Genomic DNA, 17,969 nt, shown 5'->3' on the forward strand with positions numbered 1-17,969 from the left:
ATTGCCTCTTTGAGGTCGCTGCTGGAGGCCTTTAGCACAATGACAAATATTGTCCCACGCTTGTAGAAATTGCTGTCGCTCCCTTATACATTATTAGCTTGCAATTGGTTTGCGAATCCGCACTCAGTGCCTCTAGAATTCTAGCGATTGGGGGCTTGTAGCCGCTTTTCTGACGCTCGAGACAAGACAGCAAGTATTTGGTGTCATTTACTTTTCACTCAGATCTCGCGAGTTTATCGTTCGAGAAACGTCGAATGTTCGTAGTCATAACGATCAAATGAAGACAGAGGTCGCCCATCTGTCTATCCAGCTTTCGTACGTTTTCCGGGTAATGAAGGTGACGTGATGAGTGGTTGAGCGGGGAAGGCGCTGGGCAGCGGGAAGATTGTGGGGAACGAACAAGCAATTCTTGATTCACAATTTCTCGACATCATGGCCTCGCTCCCATCAACTTCATCAGAGCCACCTCTTGCATATCGACTTGAATCGCGCTTGCTTGAGCATGTGTAGAATTTGCTTTGGTCTCGTGCCATGTCGGTCCTTAAGATATCCTACAGCTATAGCGCGCAACGCCCTCACTACTTACTGAGGTTAGCACAATTGGAGGAATAACCGTGGGGCCGGAATAAGGCCTTGCCTGGACATGGACTTGGTGTTCCTGAATCTTGCAGTGTGAAGGATCGACAAATAGGCTAATCTGCCATGTTGCAGGCCGTTCGGGCATCCTGTTCGTGCGGGCGATGAGGGGTCACGATGTCACATTAGCAAGGTCAATATTCCGGGACAGGATTTCCACGTCAACATAAGAAGCCTTAAAAGAATGGAAGGGTTCATCATCTGTAGAAGGCCAGGTACCTCGAAAATGGCTTTCCGTGTCCGGCTTTACGTGCTACTGGGCTTTTGCCTGCTTCAACATCTAGTTGGAGCACATGTAATACAGTCTCGCCAATACCATACAACGCCAACTGGTCGCCAACGTATTAGCATTAACAGCGGTTGGCGTTTCTGGCGGTGGGAAAGTAGTCCCGACAGCCTCATCTACGACAATCGAACAGACACACCTCAACAGGGCGCCACCTACCTTAGACCATATATCCTCCCTTCAGCCAACGATTTCATTACCGACCCATCGAAACATTATATAGCTCCTTCGGGCAACCCTGGAGGCAATGTCTCATATGTTAGGAATGCGTTCGACGACAGCGCATGGGAGAGTGTGACATTACCTCACGACTGGGCAATCAAGGGGCCGTTCTACGAGGGTGACGATGTACCAGTTACTGGTGGTATGGGCAGATTGCCAACCCAAGGCGTTGCTTGGTACAGACGGAAAATCACTGTGGCTGCCGAAGACAGAAACAAAGTGGTGTATCTCGACATCGATGGCGCCATGTCATATGCCATCGTATGGCTCAATGGCAACCTCGTTGGTGGCTGGCCGTACGGCTACAACTCGTTCCGTCTTGATCTTACGCCGTATCTGAAGCCTGGCGATGACAATCAGCTGGCTATCCGCTTGGTGAGTCTGTTGATTTGACCTGTTCGATGATTCTGCTAACACAGGCAGGATAATCCCATAGATTCGGCAAGATGGTATCCTGGAGCCGGCCTGTACCGCAATGTATGGCTCACCAAAGTTGAGAACACGCACGTTGCGCATTGGGGGACGTACATTACTACCAAAGATGTGTCCTCGAAGTCTGCGACGATAGATCTGACTGTGCAAGTCAAAGGCGTTGCTGGGCAAAAGGTCGATGTCGTTACTGAGGTCCACACCAAAGCTGGAGAAAAGGTGGCTGAGTTTCCTCGCTCTTCCGTTGACTTGTCAGCTGGTAATGGGACAATCAACACCTCAGTCTCAATCAGCAATCCTCAGCTCTGGGGCCCACCGCCTACGCAGAAACCCAATCTCTACACTGCCACGACGTACTTGTTTACCAACGGGAGCACCACACCCATTGACACGTACGAGACCTCATTCGGGATCCGCGCTATCACATACAGTGGCGATGGACTCTACGTCAATGGCGAGCGTATCCACATCCAAGGCGTGAATCAGCACTCGGACCTGGGTGCCTTGGGCACGGCCTTCAATACTCGTGCTGCCGAACGCCAATTAGAACATCTTCATGAGCTTGGTGTGAACGCTATTCGTATGTCCCACAACCCACCAGCTCCGGAGCTATTGCATTTGACGGATAGTATGGGCTTTCTGGTGATGGATGAGGTTTTCGACTCCTGGGAGCGCAAGAAGACCGACAACGATTTCCACCTGATCTTTCCGGAGTGGCACGAGGCTGATTTACGATCCATGATCAGACGTGATCGCAACCACCCTTCGGTATACGCTTGGAGTATTGGCAACGAAGTGGGTGAACAGACGTGTTGTGGCGAGCGCGGTGCTGAGATTGGACGAGAGCTCAATGCATTCGTCGTTGAAGAAGACCCCACGAGACCCTCCACAGCATCAATGAATGTGGCAAAACCGAACCAAACCTTCCCAGAGGCTCTTGGTATCCTCAGCCTCAATTATCAAGGAGAAGGCATCAGAGACACACCGGCTTACTCTCACACGAACGGCACTCGGACCCCACCTCAGTATCAGCCCTTCCACGACAAGTTTCCTAACAAGCTGCTTGCAACTAGTGAGTCTGCAGCCCAGCTCAGCTCGCGAGGAACGTACATCTTCCCAGTCACAGACTTGAGCTCAGCACCTGTGAACGACACCTCTGGCGGAAATTCGACGAGTCTGCAAGTCAGCTCTTACGAGTTGCATACTTCAAACTTCGGGTCCTCTGCAGACAAAGTGTTTGCTGCACAAGACTCACATCCCTTCATTGCTGGTGAGTTCGTGTGGGCTGGTTGGGACTACCTTGGAGAACCCGAACCCTACTATTCGGCAAGGAGTTCGTACTACGGCATCATTGATCTTGCTGGCTTCCCCAAGGATCGGTACTACTTGTACCAGTCGAGATGGCGACCAGACCTCAAGATGGCGCACATTCTGCCCCACTGGAATTGGCCGGATCGTGTGGGCGAGACCACGCCTGTGCATGTCTTCACTTCAGGCGACGAAGCAGAGCTGTTCTTGAACGGGAAGTCTCTGGGCAGGAAGAAGAAGGGGCAGTATGAGTATCGCCTCCGTTGGAACGATATCATCTACGAGCCTGGTGAGGTTCACGTCATAGCGTACCGCAACGGCACGGAGTGGGCTACAGATACTGTACGAACGACCGGTACTGCCGCAGGATTGCGACTCAAGGCAGATCGAGCTGAGATCGCAGCTGACGGCGAAGATTTGTCTTTTGTCACTCTGGAGGTTGTCGATGCAAATGGAGACGTCGTCCGCGATAACTATGATGCGGTCACGTTCTCAGTCTCCGGTCCTGGTGAGATTGTGGCTACTGACAATGGTAATCCGGCAGATCTCACGCCGTTCCCTTCTTCGGAGAGAAAAGCGTTCAGTGGTCTGGCCTTGGCTATCGTGAAGGCGAAGAAGGGAGAGTCCGGGGCAATCAATGTGACAGCCAGTGGCACTGGACTACAGACAGGGAATGTTATCGTGAAGGCAGCGTAGCGCCTCATTTTAGTATAGTATCGCTGACTCACCAGCGTGTGCGTATGAAGAAGTACAATCGATGTGGGCTTGCTTTGCCAGCACTATATTCGTGATGCTCAAACTTTCAAGCTTCCGACAATCCCAGGTTTGGACCAGATCGTATTTCGGTGACTGTGCCGAAAACCCGGCCTTCTCGACGAGTTCCTGCTCGGTCAAAGGCCGACAGCGTAACATTTGCCGGCGAAACTACCCCGCCATCTACTTTCGACATAGTGCGGGGTTTTGCAGACGAATGGCATCACGCATAAGAACCAAGAGAACCACTTTTGCCGGCAAAAGTATCCTGGGAGCATCATCGGGCCGGAACTTGTGGGGAGAGCAATGTGGAGGAAACTCGTATTGGCGTTGTACTTACAACGTGAAGTCCTCAACTTCAACCTCACGGAACACATCACACAACTGTACATACTTCCTTCGCAACCGGTATCTAGAAAGAACAGGACCACAGGTCAGCTTGCAGTTCGACCATACTGTAACAATATCGACCTTCAGTCATCCATATCAATTACACCATATCATTTGACACACAACCACCATCACAATAATGTCCAAACCAGCAATCGGCTTCTGCGGCCTCGGAGCCATGGGCCTAGGAATGGCCACGAACCTCGTCAAGCAAGGCTACTCAGTAACTGGCTTCGACGTATACCCTCCATCTCTCGAGAAATTCCAAAAAGCAGGCGGCATCCCCTCAACCTCGCTCTCCGAATCCGCAAAAGACAAGCCCTTCTACATCGTCATGGTCGCCTCCGCACTGCAAGCCCAACCCGCTCTGTTCGCTGACGACGGTATTGTGAAGGCACTGCCCAAGGGCACGACGCTGATCTTGATGTCGACCGTGCCAAGCAGTTACGCGCAGAGCGTGGAGAAGGAGCTCAAGGATATCGGTCGAGATGATATTTTCTTCATTGATGCGCCGGTTTCTGGCGGTGCGGGCAGGGCAGCGGATGGTACGCTAACGATTATGGCGGGTGCATCGGACGCAGCGTTCGAAAAGGGAAAGTGGCTGCTCGCCGAGATGAGTGCGCCCTCCAAGTTGTTTATTGTGGAAGGAGGGATTGGCCAGGGCAGCAACATGAAGATGGTGCACCAGGTGCTTGCGGCAATTCAGATTCTGGCTGTGAGCGAGGCGTACGGATTCGGTGCGAGGTTGGGGTTGAATGGACAGGATGTGAGTGAAGCCGTGATAGGGAGTGACGCGTGGAGTTGGATGTTCGAGAACAGGACGCAGAGGACTTTAAAGGAAGACTACTTCCCGGGTGCGAGTGCAGTCACCATTATTCTGAAAGACACAGTAAGTTGACACCTAGCCGGGGCTTGGACGACACTGACAATGAGATCAGAGCATCATCACACTCATGGCGCGCAAATTACAGTACCCCACTCCTCTCTGCTCTATCGCAGAGCAGGTCTACTTTGCAGCAGTCGACCGCGGTTGGGGCGCTAACGACGACGCCGGCATCGTGCGTCTCTGGACATCTGAGCCAGTTTCGAGCATCCAAGGCTCATTCTCAGCTGAGGAGAAGCAGCAGAAGCAGACACTGGTCAAGGACCTACTCAAGGGTATTCATCTCGTTGCTGCAGCGGAGGCTCTGTCTCTCGCAAGCCACGTCAACATTCCTCTAGCTCAGATCTACGAGCTGGCGAAAGATGCTGCAGGAGGCAGCAAGCAGTTCGAGGACTTTGGTCCCAAGATGTTGCCTGTTCTCGAGGGCCAGTCAGATAGCAACGGCAAGATCCTCAATACCTACATCGAGAAGCTGCACAAGGCGTTAGATGAGGCACAAGCCATTAAGTGCCCATTGTACCTGGGTAACGGTGCGCTGGCGTTGCTATTACAAACGGGGAAGAGCAGGGACCTTGCATCGCTGCTGAAGTTTTATACACAGTAGTGTGTAGTGGAGCTGAACATCAGGATGAACAGATAAAACATCAACGTTGATTACTGACCACTTGTCTTTCAATTGCCTCGCTGATTGATCACCTTCGAAGCTGTCCTCTTTGTTACAGAATGCCGGCTCTGACTGATCTGGTCGCTGTTCCATAATCAAGCTGTTATTTGCGGACATGCATGTGTGTCAGCTTAATATATAATCGAGCCATATCAATGCTTCGCTCTTTGTAGTATCTTTGGTGCTGACTGTTATGTCAGGCCCAGAACATGGCTTCTTCCCACGAATAGCTGTTCCTTGAGAGATAGTAATCTCAAGCTTCTCATGACCGTCGGAAGTGTAAAGCCGCGCGTCTAAGCACGCAATGCAGTCGATAAGCCATGATGTTATACCCTAGCTTTGCTGCCGGCAGCGAAGTCGTCAACCGAAGCACACTTGGTAGTCTCACTCACAACGCCTTCCTCCAAGCATGGAGAACTGCCGTCGCTTTTGTAGGCTCAACCCGGACCCGCGATGCTCTTATCTGGATAAAGAGACCTTGCATAACCGACATCAGTGCGAAAACAGTTCAGCTACTTGCAGAGCGGCTGACTGGAGGCGTAACGGCCGTCGAAGTGATAGGTCAACACAAGCCGCGTCGGCTCCATACGACGAACTGCCGGTCCTTTGATGCGTGTTTCAAGTTGCGATATCTGGTGGCGATAACACGCCATCACCCGCATCACCGAACCCATCGCTTTGCATCCAAAGCCTGAGGTTCTTGACTCCGAGCCTTGGTTGTTGTGAATGCGAGGCAGTGGCTCGCGTAGGGGTGGCGCCAGAGGGACCTGGTGACACGCATGGCGCTTCGACACGAGCCGTTGTTGATCTCTTTGGGCTGACTGCCTTTGTTCGTATCCTTGTACAACGTTCGCAATCTGATAGCAAGGCTGTCGCGTCAAAGGATTGTGGGCAGGTGATCAAACAGACAAATGTTAGATAAGATGAAACTGTGGGGAAGAGGAGATGAAGACGCGCAACCCTGTGGAGTATGGCCGGTGTCGTTGACACCGAAAACTGTCACAGTACACCGAATTTTAACGGCGTCATTGACACCGTACTAGCGTAGCCTAACTGCCTTCTACCTCTGCCTTCTACCTCTGCCTCTACCCCCTGTTAACACCCACGCCTTATTACTGCAAGCCGGGACTTTTGTATGTGGGAATAAACTTTGGCTGAATCGCCTGAATCTGTCACAATTAGGACTCTGGTGTAGATGGCCAGGGGGGGGAGTAGCGAGGGCTGCTAAGAGTGAAGGAGTATACTCCGGGTGGCAAGAACATCAAAGCAGGTAAATTGATTGATTGATTGGTTTAGCGTCCTATCTGAGTCTAAGACTATGGAAGACGTAAAGCAGGCGGATGTTAGCGGGAAGTTTGATAGTCAGGTGTGGTTGACGCTGTACTTTGCCGATTCGGTGTCCATCACACCAGACTTACTCCATAGGGATAGGGAAGCTGATCATAGCCGCCGGATATTGGAGCAGATTGCGAGCGGCTTTCTTGTTGGACTGTCTAAAAGCAAGGCGAACGAATGCTGACTGCGAACGTTGAAAGAAGTTGGTGGTACGCCACATTGACGCCCTGATACGAGGCGCATAGTGATCGACAGGAGAAGTCCTGAGGTGGTCAGCGAGCGGGTCAGATATGGCCTCAACCGCATGATGCAGCTTCTGTTCTGACAATGCAGTCACAATGCTTGGAAGGACTGTTCTGGAAGTCTCAATGTATTGCAGGCTGGTTGTTCGAATCGAAAAGCAAGCGGCACTTGCATCCTAACGCGGCAATCTACTGTCAAGCAAGCGGGATCCGAGAACCTGGTACATAGGCGGCAGAGGCGATCGAGATGCCACAACATCGTCCGTGTCAGTGACTGTCATTTTGGTGTCGCGCAGATCATTGACCCACATCAAGGCACGGCATGCAACAAAATGTTTGATCATCTGTTGGCGACGAAATTGGTCGGCATTCAAAGACCGATGGAGTGACGTCCACAGGTGCGAAGCTTTTCCCCTCTCCGTGTAACCGCCCTGCGAACCTGATTTGCGGAAGTGCGTAATGCCATGTGGATCTGCTGACAGGGTAAGATGGTGGCCTTGCAGGACGTTGCAGGACGATGCGGGACGGGTGCATGCGCATGTGATTGATGATGTGCCTGATCGAGATTACTACAGCATCCACAATCGCGCGAGCAGCGCATCATGCCATGTTGCCTTGGGGTTCCTATCTCCCTTCAGGATGATTAGAAGTCTGACATAAGGTATTGCGCCGAAACCCTTTTATAGCATGCCGACAAGGACCCAAGTTCGATGAGTAAGCCAATGCCGTGAAAACATCCTTGCATGTGTAGAGAAGGCTGTCTATAATTTGGGCAGCCTCGTGTATTCGCCAGCCATTGAATGTGGTGTCACGAGTGACTACTCATTGGAAAGCGCGCACCTGCATCGCCAATGCATCGATTCTGTACTCCGGTAGGCATTGGTGAGTGATATTTCCCCTGTCAATCAGGCAACGTTCGCATCAGCCTCCAAACCTTGTCGCTTGTTACAGTGCCGCGGAGGGTTGATTTTGCGACAATTGCTCGGCCTGCGATTCCGAAATTGAATTCTATCGAGATGACTGCTCAGCAACAGCAAGGCAGATGTCGTAATCAATGCGGAACCGCGGAGAGGATTGAGGGGCTGTAAACGTGGTCAGCAGCAAGCGCCAAACGCGCTCGCGAAGTGTGTCGACTATAATTACTCGAGATATGGTTTCGATAGACCGCTTGCTAGCAAGGTCCTCCAGAGCTGCGCCCCCATTAAGCGGTGAATGCTGTACCACCCCGCACCGCAGTCTTGACGGCGTGCAAAAGTGGATGGCTTGGAGCGGCCAACGTTAAGTTTGGGTGTGCTACTGTGGAGTGCAGTGACAGCTGTATGCGTTAGCAATCCCTGCAATATTCCAGAATGAAGAGCAATGGCAACCGAACAGCAAACCTGTAGGCCGTTGAGACCATCCTGGTATGATGTGAGACAACTTCAATGGATTGAGCATTTCCTTCGAACATGGGATTTCCAATCTGGAGATGAGGCCACGATCGTTGCTGCAACTGCAGGCAGCGGGCCGGCGTAGTGGGGCGAGAACCCACGCTTCCTCTTCTGACCGTGGAAGAAGCAGTCACGCGGAGCTTGCGGCCGCACATATGCAGGACCACAGCAATACGCGAAATTGAACAGTGAAGCTACTTGTAGGGATCTTGATACACTTTCGTGTTGGTTCCTATAAAGCTGTAAGCATAACGTCATACAGCAGCCTTGCGAATGGCTCAAAGGGCACGGTATCAGGCACGGTATCACACCAGGCCAATGCCATTAGGGCTGAGTACACCATCACCAGAGCCACGTTTTCTTGGGGTTGCATCGAAGTAGTGACGCGGCAGGGAACGTGGCCTCGGCTGAGGACCGGGTAAAGCTGCAGGCACAGCAATCATCCAAAACGCTTGTCCCTACTAATCGTGTCAAGCACATTCGTGTTCGTGAGGTGGTGATACTATCAATCGTGAGCGTGTTTCACATTGAGCAAGATTGGAGCAAGAAGTATTGAATGTGAAGTGATCTTTGATCGAGTGATTAATGCTGTAAGACAAATTGGGTATAGGTATCCTCCAGGCAATGAAGTTGCAAACATTAACTCCCAAGTGGTCCGTCTATAGGTAACAATGCAATAGCGCACAATCATGTGGCTCCCAAATGCGCCAACTGATGCAGTGTAGAAAACAAGGAAGGAAGTGCTCGGTATTACAAGGGCTGGTGTGCCTCTAAGCGAAAGCAGGCGTCTAAAGAGAAAAGAACAAGACGCTAAGGTCCTTTCACCCGAGCCAGCGTGTGTGGAAAACATGAGACGTCATGACCTGACGTTGAGACGTTGAGTCATAGTAGATGATGCGCAAAAGATGCAGGCGATAGGCGTAGTCGTTGGAGCCTTGTACCGCAAGGCTCGCAGGACACGAGGCTCGTTTGCTAGGCAGCAGGGCCGATACCCGATGAACACGCTAGGAGGCGCGTGGCGTGTTGATAGTTGACCGGGGTGTGATGCACGAGGTGTGTCGAACATCAGATCGTGTTGAATCCTGCAGATGCTTTGCATGACGGCGGCACGCCAGAGGATGGCAGTGTGCGTTTCGAATCGAGTGGGGCGTATAGTAAGGTGACGTGGGATGATAGTCGGATAAAGGATGAGAGGATATCGATGTTAAGAACGCCAGAGCCAATTGCAAGTCGAAAGGACAAACGTGCAGAAGTAGACCGGTTGTGAGTTTATTTGGAAGGAACCGGAGGCAGAGGGCGTGTTGGTGGTGGTCCCGGGCAAGGAGGGAGGTTGTTGTTTGCCATGTTGGACTCGTCGTAAATGGTAGCGGCCATTATGTTGATTTGTAGCTGAAGCTTGGTAGTGGTGGAAGTCGGTTGTAAGGGTTGAGCGTTGGCGAGGTAGTAGTCGAGTAGGCTGGACAGTGACTGGTAGTTGTGTAGAAGTAGTGTAGGGCTGCTGTAGATATATATCTCGAGTGGTGTCCGGCTGAGTGGTTGTTGTATGAAACTAAGGATACGAGCAGTGGGGGTCAACGGTATTTATGTACGTGCTCAAATTGCTACAGCCCCAAAATGTCGGTCAGCTACGTACTTTTGACGATGTGTGTAATTATTCTAGGCAGCGCATGGCACGGCCCAAGCGGTGAAGCAGGCGTTGGGCTGATGGACCAGGAAAGGGGTGGCTCCTGGTTTGTGCATGAGCTAAATCATGCCGAAACATCGCTCATCCTGGTCAATTAATGAGCACGGGTGGGAAGAAACACGAAGACGTGCTTCGTTTCATCGCCCTCGTGACTGCTCTGAAGATCGTGGTGATCCAATCCCGTCACAGTACTGTCGCCGTCGTGGCATGCCGTTTGCGGAGCGCATCATTTCCTGCACAGCTGAAGATGACTCTTCGGCGCGAATTGTATGCCTAACTCTGACATCACTACCTGGCTCTCACAGCTTATTCTTAGTAAGTTCGCTAGTGTGAACGGTCGTGATGATTGAAACGTAGCCCTCCTTTTCCAAGCAGATGGTTGCCAGGGCCGCCTTCCAGCGCCAAAACGCCGCTTCTGACCATGTGTGAAAGAGGGCTTTGCTTTCGAGGTATTCAGGAACAGGCAAGGCCTGCTTCAGTCTTGTGTCAGGGTTAAATTTCTGACACGGCGACAGCCACGGGCCACACAGACTTGACGAATTTTGTCACCCAATTTGCAACGTTGCTCATGCCCAGCAGAGCCAGCATCCACAGTCTCCATCGCAGCTGGAAGATCTAGCGCGTGCGGCGCCCTTCTCCCGTGCTTCTGCCATGCTTCCATCCAAGTTCCAGTCCCCCCTGGAATTTTCTTGCTCCACTTACGACTCTGCTCGTACCCGTCGGCGGTGAGTTTCGCGTGTCATTTGTCCAGCAAGCTGTTTGCCCCACGGCGAGTAGGCTGAAGATACGCGAGGGAGCAGTCAAAGGGTCCTGTCATGCGTATTTTTATCCTGGTGCTTGCCTTGTTTGCGCGACTCGTATAATCCTGGCGGACGTGCAAAAGCAGAATGATGGCGTCTCTGCCCTGATTCTTGCAGCCCTCCGGCGTCCACAAGTGGCTGGTGGTGTGCGAACTCAACCGTGGGACTATCCAAAACTAGCCCGGCAGCTCCGAAAGGAGGAGTTGTGGGTATGCAGCCATCGAGGCGTTGCGACCGCGCTGCCAACGACGTATGCCAGAGGACCGGAGGGTTGCGCCGCATCTTTCGTTTGGTGCAAGTGCAGCTGAGGCTACATTCCACGTGGACGAACAGGGATCATGTCTGAAGCACCTCGGATGAGCACTCGTTTGTGTGCAATTGCTTTTCATTCGCAATTTGTCTCCCCTTACCCCTGCTGCTCGCCAAATGAGCTGTAAACAGCTTGCTGCTTACTTGATCCATGCATCGGACGTCTCGGTAGAACAAAAATTCTTCCATCGCCGGAAGAATGTAAGACCCTTTGTCAGTTGTGCCTTGTTTGGGAAAGCGAATGGACCGATCTACAGGGGCACGCCTGGCCCTATGTCAAAGCTTGATAAGGGAAAATTGTCTGCCACACCATCGCCACCGCAATCGGTCTCAAATTTGCCACAAATCTGCTGTTTCAAAGCTGTGGAGAAGACGTTGGCTCTTGTTACAGACCAGGTTGAGAGTGGTTGTGACTCATTTCAGATTTGTGACCCGACGGTGTGAATCTGAGGGGCGTAATGAAGCTGACAACGTCCCAGCAGACTGGACGGTGCGGAGAGGAGCGAGGAAAGACCGAGCGTCCGTCTGCCGTTTACTGACAGGTCATCAGATGATTGCCAATATCACGGCAGCATGACTGGTCACTCAAAAAGGTTTGTAGCTCGTCGCCATGCCACCGTCATGGCGCCTGCGGGCTGCTGGTAATCGAGTCTTAGCGGATGGCGCACCGAGCTCGCACAGCTGAGTAACATGTTCAAATTTTCGCAGTTTGTCGGCGACTTTCAAAAGCAAGCTCAAGTTCGAGAACCACAGCAAAGTTGGTGATGAACTCTAACCTGTGAGTCTGGCCTGATGCATGCAGTCGTTCGCATAACATGTCACCCAGCAAACGCAAACCTGAGAGCTTGTTTTAGCCGTGGACGCGTCGAGCAGGAAGTCGTCATCGATGTCTTAAACTTTGGCCACGAAGTTGATCGTGAAGGGGCAGGTTTGTAAGTTCCACGCTGCTGCAGGTACGCGAACGCACATCGGCGCTACCGTGCGGCCCTTCACTTGTGGCTTGCAAGCGAAAGGAGTGGAGCGCCACAATACTGCTGAGCCCGGCGATCCCGAGGCATCATCGTCAATATTGCTTAATTGCTTTTCAAGAGCTGATCAGTGATCATATAGTAGGAAAGGCTTCACGCGCACTTGAAGACCAAGGCGCAAACGGTAGGTCGATGCGTGCTGCTTTCAAAATATACCAGAAAGCGTGGATTGCGACTATACTAGCCCTTGCGCAACGTAACTAATGACATCTGTTGCCGTACGTGGTAATGGGATGTCAGGAACACTGCACAACTGCTTGATGCAACCCAACTACATCAATAATTTGTGGGCCCCATGACTGCCGATAGCTTTCTTGCTATCATTTCCTGTGAAATCGCCAACTGTTACGCCTTCACGTATCGCCGATCGTGAAGATGGCCATGCACCGTCGTGCGTTGCATTAGGTAGTCATCGACACACGAGGTAGCAGCTGTGATCAGTCCGCCACAATATTACCATACCACCGCAAAAGCTGCGCTCCCGAAGAACGACCATGCAATGCGACATTGCGTCCAGGTAGAAGTCGAAAGGACTGCCGGCAACTACACCTCTGCGGTCGACCGCTCAGTTTTATAGGCAGATGTTGCATACCGGTTTTGTAACCGCTTGATCATTTGTACTGCTCCATCACACAGATGGCCCATTCGGTTCAGCCGTTATCTTCCTCATCGTCCACCTGCCCAGCAGCTTGAGTCGATACCCAGTTCTCCAGCATCTGCTGACTGGACACCGGTGCACTGGCTCCCCCTGCAGCATTGCTTACACCATGGCGCTTGACCACGAGACATAGTATACGACCGTATATGCTGAAGCCTTCGTAAGAAGTATTCAAGCCTAACTTTTTCTTGTCATCCTCCTCACCTTCAGAAGCCTTGGCATCCGCAGGTGCTGCGCCTGTCTTGCTCCGCTTGCTGGTCGTCTCTGGAACGAACAAGTCCATATCGTAACTATCACCTGCATGACTGTCTGCATCCTTCTTGACTTCGCTCCTGCTTCGCTTTGTACGTGTGGATCGTTTGGTCGAGGTCTCCGCCTCGGGAATGTCAGCAAGATCGATCGCATCATCATCCTCTTCTTCGATGACAATTGGATCTGTAGCGATCTCATTGATGACCATCGGCTGATCACTTGTTCCAGTCGTGAGCCAGTTGGTGAGCTTTCCGGAATTGCTTTGTATGCGAGGCTTGTCCTTAAATATCTTCTGCTTGGTCATGACCGAATGGCGAGACGACAATTCGGTCAGGAAGATTGACACTTCAAAATCATCTGGATCGTTGTCAGCTATCTAAATGACAGAGATGTTTCACCGTTGTCAGGTTTGTCTGAGATGCGTCGAGGCCGTTAATACAGGCAGGCAAGACCTACCTTCAACTACAACATCTTTGACACCCTTCTTCTTTACTTTGGTCCCAGCGCGACCCTTGACTCGCTCGTTTTCTTCTCGGAGTTTGGGAAGGACAAGGGGACGAACAGCTCGGATGACGCGTGGAAGAGCTGGGTTGTCGCGTTTCAACAGCCATGCCTCAGCATCTGCTGGGCGATCCAAGTAAATTCGTACCTCAAGAACAGAGTGCTTCGTAATGCGCAGGTAGCGTCTAAGTGGCGCCATGTTCCAACGACTTCTTTACTGCCGTGTTTGACGTTTTGATGGCTGTCTGTGTGTGAAGTAAATGAATGGGGGCGGGAGTGGCTGTCATTAGGAAGTTGATGCGTGTTCACGTGCTAGTGTCATTGCCAAGACCATTCTGCGATTGATGAAGCTTGTCACTTTCTCCCGCGGCGTGTTGACAAGATATCCTCGAAACACCACTGTTCCTGCGTCTTGTGAAAAAGATGGCGTTGGAGCTTCATGTATGGGGTCCAGCCTTTGGGCTACCCTCAATTGACCCTGAATGTATAGCTACCGTTACTTACTGCCAGCGGGTCCTTCCAGAAGGGCAATGGAGCCTCGTTGCAAGCTATGACAAGTCAGTCGGCTTGATGGGTATGTTGCAGGGATGGTTGTTCTGGCTATCTTGTAGCTTACACATTGTCAGAGAGCCTACCAATTCTTTTCGATGGTGGAATTGCAACGGCGACAGGGTTTGAGGACATTGTCTCCTATCTGCGCAACCACACTGCAGTCAGTGAAGACCTCGACGCAAATCTGAGCAGTCAGCAACAGAACGACCGAACCGCATACTCTACCTTCCTTCGATCGACAGCCACTCCCCTTATCGACCTCTCACTCTTCGTCTCAGCAGAGAACTACAACACCACTACCTCTTCTGCATACACAGCGATTCTGCCATGGTACGCCAACTATACCGTACCACCCAAACGGCGAGATCTGGCAAGGATACGGACAGCACACATGGGTCTGGATAGCTTGGACGTAGATACAAGAGCCGAGGAAGGCGCAGCCCCCGGCCGAGGCACCGCATCGGCAGAGTTCGAGGCTGCAAAACGAGCTGCAGGGCTGCCGACCGACAGTCAGCCAAGTGTAATGAGCATGGGACGTGGTAAGGGCATTGGGGGCTTCCTGGGTACACAAAAGTATGCTGCGCGGTTCAGGCTCGATGCTGTATCGAACGAGCTGCTAGAGCCATTGTCAGATCTTCTTGGAGAAAATGAGTATCTACTCGGTATAGCGCAGCCTTCCAGTCTCGATTGTCTGGCATTTGGCTACTTAGCACTGATGCTATTTCCGGCTGTACCAGAAGCATGGCTCAAGGAGACAATAACTACGAAGTTTTCAAGGCTCGCTACATACGTTAGCAAGTTGCGCAAAGATATCCTCGCCGACGAAGATGTAAGCGCAGCTCAGGTGTGGGCCATTACCGCTGGTTCAGCGCCTTCAGCAACAGAGAGGCCGCAGGGCGTGCTCCTGCCGTGGACGACCGGATCGCAAAGCTTCACATCACACACATTCACCGGCGTTCGAGAAGTCATTGGGAATATCCCAGTGCTGTCGTCACTCCTGAAACGAGAGGTCGTTTCGCCTGCAGAACCATCACCATCGTCCAGCCGCATCGTTTCCGAACTTCCTTCGCCATTATTCGTCAATACTCTGCTCGGCTTTACCGCTGCAGTTGCTGTAGGATTTGCATCCTTTGCTATCCAGCACCGCCGGTCGCCTCGGGAAGGAGACCTTATATTCTGGGCGATACGCCCAACCTTTGGACTTGGGGAAGCGGGCAACATTCTCAATGTCTTGGGCCAATTGCCCAGGGGAAGGCTCTCTCAGTTCTAACTGGCATTTTATTTTGCATTGCGACGGCGCCAAAAACACTCAGATACCCAGCCTGTACAACACAATGTATGACCTTTGACTGCGTATCTGTCAGGCATCAAAGCAGTCGCTGAAACTCAGTGCCATTGACTAGAAGAGACATGCCGCAACACTCGTAAGCACTGTGTAATGTGAGACGTGAAATTGGTGTGGTGCACTGGTGCTCAGCAAGACGTCACAGGGACCAAACACCAGCCGCAGTTGACAGCTAGTTCCTCAAAGAGTGTCAATACGCAGATACGCGGCCTGCGACTCGAAGACACTGCGGATCAGACCACCACCACGCACGTTGCCATGTAAACAAGTGTAAATAGTCTTCTCAGTGAGCTATAACGCGCCTAGCAATGATCGTAGACTGGGTTGCCTGTGCGACAACATGATGTACCGGCTAGAACCGTCCACGGGTTCTCCACGGCGATCTTGCCAGGATGTGAAAGGCGCCGTGGGCTGGCGGTACGTCATCGACCTGGGCGCTAGCGACCGCAAACACTCAAAAACAGCGATGCCCTCAGATCACTCGCATTCCCCCTGTCACGAGAAATCTCATCACTTAGGCTGTCTTGTAACTCTTTAGATCTTACGGATCTTAAATCGCAAACTTCAACTACCTTGATCTAATCCGCCACATCCGCCCAACATGCATCGCACATACAGTATGCGCCAGTCTCGCGCGCCCACGGTAGGCATCGACACTCTGCGACATGCTTCTGAAGTGTAATCCTGACTCTCGCGCAGGCGTCGCAGATCCAGAACCCCCCTCCTCCCTCGTCCTCGACGAAGAGCGGGCGCTTCTTTGGCAAGGCTAACATTGGTATGTTACATGTCAACACCAAAGGGGCCAAGACGGATACTAATCAATGAATCTCCAGGCCACACTTTCCGCCACAAGTCTGCTGGCGCTTTCGGACCCGACCTTGCGAAGAAGCTCTCACAGTTGGTGAAGATGGAGAAGAACGTCATGCGCAGCATGGAGCTCGTATCCAGGGAGCGTATGGAGGTCGCCGTAAGCTCGTGCCATTTCGGACATATCTCCGGACCGACACTAATTGATGCTGTAGCAACAACTGTCCATCTGGGGAGAGGCATGTGACGACGACGTTTCTGATGTTACAGACAAGCTCGGCGTCCTGATCTACGAGATTGGTGAGCTTGAGGACCAGTATGTCGACCGCTACGACCAGTACCGTGTCACCATCAAGAGTATCCGTAACATCGAGGCTTCTGTCCAGCCCAGCCGTGACCGTAAGTTTGATGATTCTTCTCAAAACTCCACAACTAACAATGTATAGGCAAGCAGAAGATCACCGACCAGATCGCTCAGTTGAAGTACAAGGAGCCCAACTCCCCCAAGATTGTTGTTCTTGAGCAGGAGCTTGTGCGCGCTGAGGCCGAATCCCTCGTTGCTGAGGCCCAGTTGTCCAACATTACCCGTGAGAAGCTCAAGGCTGCTTTCACCTACCAGTTTGATGCCATGCGTGAGCACTGCGAGAAGCTTGCCATCATCGCCGGCTACGGAAAGCACCTTCTCGAGCTCATCGACGACACCCCTGTCACCCCTGGTGAGACTCGCCAAGCATACGACGGATACGAGACCTCGAAGGCGTAAGTTGACATCTTCACCTACGCACGCATATCGTACTAATCATTTCCCAGCATCATCCAGGACTGCGAAGACTCACTCACCAACTGGGTTGAGCAGAACGCCTCTGTCTCCTCCAAGCTCTCCACCCGCTCCCGCACCCTCTCCCAGCGCCGCCGCAACCGCAGCCAGCACACTGGCGAGCCTGTCGACCTGTCTGGTCAGGACCAGCCCCTTGACAGCCGCGAGTCTGGCTTGTGGATCCCTGCTTCTGAACACCGAGGTAACGGCTACGATGACGAGGAGATTGATGAGGCTGGTTCCACCATCGCCAGCGAACACCGTGGTCGCGAGGAGGAGAGGATTGCCACATAAACAGTGTGCTGACGGTCTGCTTAGTAGCTTTCCGATCTCCGTCTTCTAATAGTGCGTCTACGTCTTCACGACTGCAGACGATGTATACCCCTGACGGAGCGGTCGATGTTTCTGCGGATATGCGTTCGGGCCATTGGAGCAATATGGGTTTGGCTATGTGACGTTTGTTGGATACTTAATGATTTTACGAATAGTAACATAGTATCAAATCGACGTAATTGTGTAACCGAACGCTGCAGTCTATATCCTCTCTATGATCAGATATTCGAGATTCGAGTTGCCAACCTATCACAACCTGCTTGGGCATATTTGGATGATCAGCGTTTGTTGGGAACCATGATCTG

The 17,969-nt window shown here is 52.0% G+C and overlaps 4 protein-coding genes across 4 annotated transcripts; 3 read left to right on the plus strand and 1 right to left on the minus strand.

Annotated features, from left to right (window-relative positions):
- The first annotated feature begins 451 nt into the window (after window positions 1–451).
- On the plus strand, window positions 452–3,645 carry BU25DRAFT_436530 (glycoside hydrolase family 2 protein). The gene is made up of 3 exons (XM_033708951.1): window positions 452–851; window positions 921–1,519; window positions 1,568–3,645. The coding sequence occupies exons 1-3, from the start codon at window positions 821–823 to the stop codon at window positions 3,575–3,577; spliced, it is 2,640 nt and encodes an 879-aa protein (XP_033567010.1). The 5' UTR covers window positions 452–820; the 3' UTR covers window positions 3,578–3,645.
- A 345-nt stretch (window positions 3,646–3,990) lies between these two features.
- On the plus strand, window positions 3,991–5,668 carry BU25DRAFT_436531 (oxidoreductase-like protein). Its single transcript, XM_033708952.1, has 2 exons — window positions 3,991–4,913; window positions 4,963–5,668. The coding sequence occupies exons 1-2, from the start codon at window positions 4,164–4,166 to the stop codon at window positions 5,509–5,511; spliced, it is 1,299 nt and encodes a 432-aa protein (XP_033567011.1). The 5' UTR covers window positions 3,991–4,163; the 3' UTR covers window positions 5,512–5,668.
- Window positions 5,669–13,049: 7,381 nt separating this feature from the next.
- BU25DRAFT_417406 (uncharacterized protein) lies at window positions 13,050–14,009 on the minus strand (the record flags this gene model as incomplete). Its single annotated transcript, XM_033707805.1, has 2 exons — window positions 13,050–13,666; window positions 13,766–14,009. 2 exons carry the CDS (start codon window positions 14,007–14,009, stop codon window positions 13,050–13,052), a joined length of 861 nt encoding a protein of 286 aa, XP_033567012.1.
- A 224-nt stretch (window positions 14,010–14,233) lies between these two features.
- Window positions 14,234–17,625, plus strand: BU25DRAFT_330414 (uncharacterized protein; the record flags this gene model as incomplete). The annotated part of the gene is made up of 7 exons (XM_033702356.1): window positions 14,234–14,384; window positions 14,437–15,470; window positions 16,407–16,482; window positions 16,541–16,674; window positions 16,730–16,913; window positions 16,961–17,273; window positions 17,325–17,625. 7 exons carry the CDS (start codon window positions 14,234–14,236, stop codon window positions 17,623–17,625), a joined length of 2,193 nt encoding a protein of 730 aa, XP_033567013.1.
- Between the last annotated feature and the right edge of the window lie 344 nt (window positions 17,626–17,969).

Source organism: Macroventuria anomochaeta (genome assembly GCF_010093625.1).
Source record: "Macroventuria anomochaeta strain CBS 525.71 unplaced genomic scaffold BU25scaffold_2, whole genome shotgun sequence".
NCBI classification, from domain to species: domain Eukaryota; kingdom Fungi; phylum Ascomycota; class Dothideomycetes; order Pleosporales; family Didymellaceae; genus Macroventuria; species Macroventuria anomochaeta.